Here is a 9,117-nt window from a genome sequence, read left to right as displayed (position 1 = left end):
GCACGGAGACATATGGGCACGGAGACATATGGGCACGGAGACATCGGGGCACGGAGACATATGGGCACGGAGACATCGGGGCACGGAGACATATGGGCACGGAGACATCGGGGCACGGAGACATATGGGCACGGAGACATCGGGGCACGGAGACATATGGGCACGGAGACATATGGGCACGGAGACATATGGGCACGGAGACATATGGGCACGGAGACATAGGGGCACGGAGACATCGGGGAGACTTCAGTGGAAGAAGAGCAGCGGATCCCGGGACAGCGTATCTCCCGACAAGTAAGCAGATGTGCAGAACATCTGCAATCTATTCTTCACTGTGTTTTTCACTTAAATGTGGTCACTGTTTTTATTCTATTCTTCACTGTTCTTCACATCTGCTAACTTGTCGGGAGATAATATACGCGCGGAACAGTGAAGAATAGATTGCAGATGTTTGCATACATCTGATAACTTATCAGAAGACATTCTTTTTCAATTAATTAACACATTTTATTCCCGAACCTTGGTCCCTTTGAAAAATGCTCGAGTCTCCCATTGACTTCAATGGGGCTCGTTATTCGAGACGAGCACTCGAGCATCTGGAAAAGTTCGTCTCGAATAACGAGCACTCGAGCATTTTAGTGCTCGCTCATCTCTATTCTTCACTGTGTTTTTTTAATTAAATGCTCGATCTCGAGCAGGGGAAATACTCGTCCGAGCAACGAGCCGTCTCGAGTACCTTAATGCTCGAACGAGCATCAAGCTCGGACGAGCATGTTCGCTCATCTCTATTACCAATACATGTGTACATGGGGGGGTGTAGAAAAAGTAGTTCTGCAGTATTATTTTTTATTGTATGCTACGTATTTATACTGTTATGTTTAAACCAAATTTATATACCATAGCTTTATTTTACAACTTTTGGAAAACTTTTTCAACACTTTTTTGAAAAAATGAAAACACATTATAAATGAATCATCTGTTTATCTCATGTATGTTATGAGGGGCATAACAATCAATAGAACTGTGTTTTGATGGGGCGAGCTGTAGCTTGTATTGGAATCATTGTGGGATTCATACATAATGATCACTATTTTTCCAAAACCAGACCAAACTCAATCCTGAATGGCAACTGCGTATATATGTATAAATATTTCAACCGCTCGTAATACATATACATACATCACCGCTTTCACTGGATAAGAACCAGAAGAGCCTCTCAAACATTAATATAATCCTCACGGACAAATGCCTGTCTTACCCTCCACCTCTGCTCCCTCAGCAGTATAGTTTACAGTTTTCTGTGTGACAGCAGTGGAACTAAGTTTCTCTTTCTCTGCTCCTTGCACTCTAGCCCCTCCCCCTGCACTTTAGCCCTGCCCCTGCAGTCCAGGACGGAGCTCACACTGACTTTCTGCTGTGATACACAGACACTAACTTCCTCACCGGCAGCAGAATGAGGATAACTACAAGCTACAGGTAGATAAGTTCTTTATCTGGAGAGGCACAGCAGGAAGGCACAGCAGTTCTAGTGTGTTGCAGAATAGCAGAGATATAGGAGAGCTCACTGTGTCATTGTGTGTAATATACATCTCATGGATCTCACCATCTCTGATCTGTCTCATCTCTCTTTCTATGTGTCAGATGTTAATGCTCAGAAGACAGATGAAAGTGTATATAAGCATGTACCCTGATAATCTAACCACGTTGTCAGCTCATATAATTTGATGAATCATAATGTTTCTGCTTATATAGACACCACCCACACCCTGGAATTTTACACTGACCCTCACTGAGTGATAGGAGCTAAAACAGCAATAAAATTGTAAAGTAAAGGGTTAAGAATTATCTTTATTGTGTTAATATCAGTGGGGGATTGAAATTTGAGAATTTTCTTTCATGGGAAAACCCCTTTAAACCAGTGGGAAGTTAAAGAAATGTAATGACCCTGTCCATTCTTACTTGTCCAAGTATCAGTTGGGATGTGCACCTCATGACTAATGGCATTGCACAGTGGACACCTTATTTTCTCCACAACCTGTTTGTGCTGAGCGTGGATGTCCTACCCAGAAAAGTAGTGGTGGAATGATGTATTGTAGGACGGCCTTTGGGTGCTTTTGTTCCCTTTCAAATCTTTTGCTGGCTATCTAGGGCTTTGTAACCACCACCTCTTCCTTCGAACTATTGTTTCCTTTGATCTATGTTGGGTCGAGAACATTGTCATCACCCCTTAGACCTACTTCCACTAAGCCCTCATCGCTGCCCTCATTGTCAGTCTCCACATTGCAGAAAGCAGCAGAAGTTGGCACTTTGGTTTCATCATCATAATCATCATGGTAGATGTCCTGCGATGGCTTTGAACAAGGGTGATGTGAAGGGCTTTGCACAAAAGAGCTGAAGCAGGTTGATGACAATCCCATGGAACCTGAGGCACTCTTTACAATGTAATTGACCAATGCCTTCACACTGTCTTGAAAAGGCCAATTACTTAAAATTTCTACCTGCCCCTCACTGTAATGTTAGCTGCCTCCTCTCCCACGAACAGAGATGGTCAGGTGCACTCATCACTACTCTTAACGTCTAACAGCAAAATGACATTAGCAGCTTTTATTGATTTTTTGAAAATTATTTCTTTGTTTTGCTATTTCTTTTTTTATATTATGTTATTATTTTAAGCATTTTTACCAGCCCTTTTTGTCAGGTTTGCTTGCATTCTCTCATTTTCTATTACACTGTAGTGGTGTATGTTATTTATTGTTATTTTTATTATTATTATAGATGTTTTATTATGTCTTTGTTTATTCTTTTTTATGTTATGTTATTATTTCAAGTACTTTCCCTAGCCCTGTTATTACCACCATTTTTAGCCCTTACTACCCCCATTTTACATCCATTTTTAGGTTCTTAAAATTCATGTCTTGACAAACTATTTAAACTTGACAAACCCGAATTTCACCCAAACTACTCATCACTATTCAAGAGAGCAACACCTTAGCTGAAAGACTTCCCACATTATGGCTCATTGATTTTTTTATCAGAGTGGAAATAAATTTAGAATAAAGAGACACTAACAGAATGATAATGTGTAAAACTTCCTGTTACTTATTAACCCGTCTTCTCTGGCAGTTTGATATAATTTGGATTCTATGAGACAAAATTCAATTGCAAAATGGGTCGCCTTCTGTTGAGTCTAACCGTGCTCTTTTATACCTTATCCCCAATAAACAGCGACTTTGTGATTGAAGGAATAAGAAACATACAGGTTTGTATATATATGTTATTTTTAAGTATGTTGTCCACTATAGTATATTATTTAGGCAACTCATATATCATATGATGCAGTCTTCCTAGCCCTAACCATCCCATTTTTCAAACTTTGGTGTAAGCAGAGAATTGTTCTGTCCTGTTTTATGATTGTTCCTGGATATGCTGAACATGGGGCTTACAATTTTGCCAAATAAGAAAAATTTAAATGTTGGAAGATGGAAGTGTGATAGTATCCTATTATCTACTGCCTGTGATCTAGACACATTGGAGATATTGTTATTTATGCACCTTGTTGTTTTTTATTGTTACTGTTATCCAGTTTTTGTATTTAAGGAAAACCTGTCATGCAAATTAACCCACCCAAAAAAAGGGGGCACATTTACTAAGGTCCTTGCGCCAGTTTTCTGGTGGACTTTGCATATTCTTCCATGTGCAAACTGCTTTCACATGTATTTATGAAGGGTCAGCACACGTCCCTTCTGTGCCACGGCTGCACTATTCTGCACATGACACAAATTTTGACATCTATCATGCAGATTTATCATGCAAAGTCTGACAGAAGTGTGTTGCACGCCCCATGTTAAATGTGCACCAACTTTTTATTGGTGCACATTTAACATGGGGCGTGCAACACACTTCTGTCAGACTTTGCATGATAAATCTGCATGATAGATGTCAAAATTTGTGATGCCTTTTGATGCCTGCAACTCAGTTTGTAAATTTATATGCAGCTTATCTGATGTGAGTCCAGAAAAATAAGTGAGTCCTGCACAGTACAGTATCTTGTCTCCTTGTTCCTGATTGACACAAGTGGTGTGTCGTTCTTGTTTGTGAACAATGGGAGCCGGCTCCCGTCAGTGAGCTGATGGCTCACTTAACCCACCGCCTAACTGGCTCACCACGCCCCCTTTAACCCAATACAATAGAGTTAAAAGTGGAGGGGTGTGGGGTGATTGACTAGCCTGCAGCTCCCTATTATATATTTAATAGGGAGCCGTTCAGGAGCCTAAAGAGCTAGCTCAATAAGTAGAGCTGTCCGTAATTCCCATCACTAATTGACAGGCTATGATATTCTGCTGTATGGAGAGCATCTTTGGGATTTTAATTCATGGGACCCGGATGACATCATCAAAGGTCCTGTTACATCTGCAATGTGTAACCCATGTATGGATCTGATTGCATGAAATCACAGCAGCCTCCATGTAGGAGTAGAAATCCATGTAGGATAAGAAGGAATAGAGGGTGGTTGTGATTTCATGTGGTCAGATATATGCATGGTGTACAGTTTGCTAATGTCAGGAGGCCAAAGGATCTGTGATGATTTCATTCTGGTCACATGACATGCTGAGAAAAGGCATGGAACGCGGGATGGAATAAATAAGAATGGCTGGTAGAGCAGGAGAAGCCTTCTCTGATTTCAAGGCATATAAGATTAAGTTCATTTATGTGGATTTAAGGGAAACAATTTTTAGCTAAAAGAAGGGTGTCAGGTAGTTAATAGGGCTCTATAGGAACCTGTCACTTTCTGTATATCTGAAAATGTGGTGACCGGTTCCCTTTAAGAATTTTTAATATTTTTGGTTTATTAGGGTATTAAAATCAAATCAGATCTGTGTGATGATAGATCTTCTTTAGGATGGTACACACTGTGGACTTGCCGCTTAGTATGGACATTGCTCAGGGATTCTGACCGTGGTAGAAAATCATTTATAAATTTATTCAGAAACTAAAGTTTCTACAATTTGTCTGCTGCACAGAGGTATAGTTCAGCAGTAATAAGCCTTAGGCCCGTTCCCCACTTGCGAGTGTGATGCGATGAACTCGCATCACACTCGCAACGCAAGCTGCCGGGAACGCACGGCCTGAACGCTGCACCGCGGGAGTGAACTCAGCATGTCAGTTCACTCCCGCGGTGCAGCGTTCAGGCCGTGCGTTCCCGGCAGCTTGCGTTGCGAGTGTGATGCGAGTTCATCGCATCACACTCGCAAGTGGGGAACGGGCCTTAGTGATAAACTAGTAAGTTGTCTTTTCGCAACATGTGGCTGATATTGTATGTGATATTGTATTTCCCTGCGGCTAACCTGCAGTAATTCCATAGTACGTGTCTCCAACCACAATGATAAGAGTTTGGATCAGGATAACATGTTTCAATTGCTTTGTTTCTTTTTTGTTTACAGAAAAGGAGCATAGAAAAGGTAAGATATTTTGGCATGTAACACATACAATTGATAATCATCTATTTGAGTAAATACTTCCTTCCCTTAGTGCAGGGGCGTGCATTTCATTTTTCTCATGGAGCCACATGAGAAATTGGAATGGTTTTAGAGGGCCGTAACTCAGTTCTACCCAATACCTGTATAGTGTATTCATTATATAACCTATCCCTACTTTAAAAAAAACTGTAAATCAAACATTACAATGATTCAATGAAAATATGGAGGATCTAATTGCATACCTCCCAACCGTCCCGCTTTCGGCGGGACTGTCACGATTTTTTAGCTGTGTCCCGCCGCCCCGGGAGGTTGAGAGATATTCACGGTTTTCTCTGCATTGTCCCGGGCCAAGAGACTGAGTCCCGTCTCCTGGTCCCGGGACACATCGGCTGCAGAGACACAGCGGCAGCGCGGAGGCTGTGAAGGCAGAGCTCCCAGCACACAGCACTACTCCTCCTCCTCCCCCGGGCCGCCCCCCCTCCCCTGCCGCGGGATGTGTGAGGAGGAAACATCAGGGGGGGGAAGTGTCACCTGGAGATCCTGAGCTCCCAGCACCGCAGAGCACAGCACGGCCCCTCCTCCTCCTCCCTGTGTGAGCTGCCGTGATGTGTGAGGAGGGAGGGGGGGTCACCAGGAGAGCGGCTGCAATGTGCCCCGGCCATGGACCCTGCACACTCCTCTGCTCCTTCTCCTGAAGCTGTGGAGGTGCAGGGGGCAGCACAGAGAGAGCAGCACCTTGTGTGATGGCTTACCCCCCTCAGGAGCTGCAGACGTCCAGCAGAAGCATCTCCCCAGCAGAGATGAGGTAGGACACAGCCTGACCCTCACAGTAACCTGTAGCTGTGTATGCTGGGTGACAGGACACATCTATCAGGACTTGTATGTCAGCATTGTGACGTACAAGCCCTGCAATAATTGCAATGTCACCGCGCTCTAACACCCACGATCGGAGCCGACTCCGATCGTGGGTGTTAACCCCTTACACGTCGCGGTCAAGCATGACCGCGGCATGTGAGGGGGTTCCCGCTATGGATCGGATCCCCCGTGCCGCTTACCGGGGGAACCGATCCTCTTCTGGCCAGCTCCGAGGACTGGCATGTGCCCCGGAGCTGCCCGATGTCCCTGCCAGTCTGCATGCTCAGACAGTTTACACTGCTCTACAATGAAAAAGTATTGTAGAGCAGTGTATCAGAGCATCGCTGGTTCAAGTTCAAGTAGGGAAAAGTAAAAACATGTAAAAACACTGAACACTACACATTAGAATAAATAAAAAATAAATACATAAAAATATAAGTCCCTAAAATGTCACTTTCCTATAAAAACACTTAATAAAGTATAAAACACACAAAAAACCGCCACATATTTGGTATTGCCACGTCCGTAACAATCTGTATAATAAAACAGAATCATTACTGGACCCGCACGGTAAACGCCAGGGAAAAAAAGGAAAAAACTTTCTGAAAAAAGATCATTTTTAATAAATACCTTTAAAAAAAAATTTCCTAAAGAGTGATAAAAAAAAGTTCTGCACTCTAAAATAAGACACTAAAAAGAACAACTCTTCTCGCAAAAAATATAAAACATGTAAAAAAATTGTTTAAAAGGCCATACTGTCCTAAAAATGGTAACATTGAAAAGAATTATTGTGTTTTAGATTTTTTTTTAAAATGTAAATCTTTTGTAGAAAAAAAATTCTTCATTTTGCCATACTTTGAGGCCAATAATTTTTCTATACTTTGGTGTGCGGAGCTGTGGAAAGAGGAGCTGTCACCCTGAAAAACAGCACTAGGAGGGCACGTTCACACGGTGCGTTATGTCCTGCGTTTTCATTGCGTTTGAAACGCATTACATCACCTGAGGAGGCGGTTTGCCTAATTACATTACTGTTAACGTTTCCGTTTACAGAACGCAATGTCAACGCATGCGTTAACAAGCGTAAACAGTAATTTAATTAGGCAAATCGCCTCTCAGCTGTTGTAATGCATTTCAAACGCAATGAAAACGCAACCAAAACGCACCGTGTGAACGCGCCCAGAGATTTTACTAAAGTAAGCTACTCCTAGTGCTAAGACAGACGCAGCGGTGCTACACTGATAGCGTTACCGGAAACCTCTGATAACACTAACAAACACCGCTGCGCTGTACCCTAGAAACGCCAAACCGCTCTCAAAGGGGTCCGACGTATTCATGAGGGGGCGGTCCCTCTTCCCCTGACCGCCCCCGCTCGTTCCATAGGCCGGCGGTGACTGCGTGTCATGCCCACAATCCCACCCCCTCATGAATACGCCACTTTGAGAGCGGTCCGGCGTTTGTAGTGTACAGCGCGGCAGTGTTAATTAGCGTTATCAGAGGTTCCTGTGTAACACCGCTGCGTTTGGTTTAGCACTAGGAGCTGATTACTTTAGTAACATCTAGTGCCGAATTTCTGGGTGACAGGCCCTCTTTAAGGTGTCATTTATGCGGTATGAGATGACACTTAAATTAATACCATTTTGGGGACATCTTATTGAGCGGGTGCATGTCACAATAATTCAGTGCATCCGCCACAGTGTGTGTTATTTGTGTCTTCCAGGACCGTGCTTGCTGTGGACTACTTCGGATTCGAAGGATTACGTCGATGACTGGCATTTCTAACAAATAAAATGGTCAACGAGGGTGTGTCTGCGTTCTTTGTTCAATTAAATTTATATTTGTTAAAAACGGTGTGATTTCTTTTTTTGCGACAAACTCATAGTTTGCCGTAGTAGTGGTGCCGGCTAGGTGACGGTGCTCATTACTAAGGGCTGGCCTTAGTGTTTGCCTTAATTTTTTTGGCAAATTCACACTAACGCCCATACCATTACCCCGGTACCCACCGCCACCAGGGGTGCCGGGAAGAGCCGGGTACAAACCAGTACCTGACCGTCTATAGATGGTCAGGTGCTGGGGCGGCTGCAGGCTGTTATTGTTGCGCTGGGATAGCCCCCTAACAGTGGCCTATCCCAGCTCAGTAATAGCAGGCTGCTGCTGCTTTTTTGTATCTGGCTGATTTGAAAAATAGGGGGCACCCCATGCCTGTTTTTTCCATTTTTTTTTTAAAATGAGGGAAACAGCCTGGGAGCCCCCTTGTAAGGGGGGGCCCCATGCATATTTTTGTCAAAAATTTGAAGAAAAGATGGCATGGGGCTCCCCCTATTTTTCAAATCAGCCAGATACAAAAAAGCAGCAGCAGCCTGCCATTACTGAGCTGGGATAGGCCACTGTTAGGGGGCTATCCCAGCGCAACAATAACAGCCTGCAGCCGCCCCACTACCTGACCATCTATAGACGGTCAGGTACTGGTTTGTACCCGGCTCTTCCCGGCACCCCTGGTGGCGGTGGGTACCGGGGTAATGGTATGGGCGTTAGTGTGAATTTGCCAAAAAAATTAAGGCAAACACTAAGGCCAGCCCTTAGTAATGAGCACCGTCACCTAGCCGGCACCACTACTACGGCAAACTATGAAGAGTGTCGCAAAAAAAGAAATCACACCGTTTTTAACAAATATAAGTTTAATTGAACAAAGAACGCAGACACACCCTCGTTGGCCATTTTATTTGTTAGAAATGTCGGTCATCGACGTAATCCTTCGAATCTGAAGTAGTCCACAGCAGGCACGGTC

The 9,117-nt window shown here is 43.6% G+C and overlaps 1 protein-coding gene across 2 annotated transcripts in view; it reads left to right on the top strand.

The window, feature by feature from the left end:
* Window positions 1–3,127: 3,127 nt before the first annotated feature.
* The window catches only part of LOC140104304 (inter-alpha-trypsin inhibitor heavy chain H3-like), a 49,955-nt gene continuing 43,965 nt past the window's right edge, over window positions 3,128–9,117 (top strand). Inside the window, exons 1-2 of one of the 2 annotated variants that reach the window (XM_072127784.1) lie at window positions 3,128–3,259; window positions 5,442–5,459. In XM_072127784.1, the coding sequence (XP_071983885.1) occupies window positions 3,167–3,259; window positions 5,442–5,459 (111 nt within the window). In that variant the 5' untranslated portion in view covers window positions 3,128–3,166. The remainder of the gene's footprint in view (window positions 3,260–5,441; window positions 5,460–9,117) is intronic. The other variant, XM_072127785.1, reaches the window with a different exon arrangement.

The sequence above is a fragment of the Engystomops pustulosus genome, chromosome 10 (assembly GCF_040894005.1).
Source record: "Engystomops pustulosus chromosome 10, aEngPut4.maternal, whole genome shotgun sequence".
Classification (NCBI taxonomy): domain Eukaryota; kingdom Metazoa; phylum Chordata; class Amphibia; order Anura; family Leptodactylidae; genus Engystomops; species Engystomops pustulosus.
This window is presented reverse-complemented; position numbering and strand designations above follow the sequence as displayed.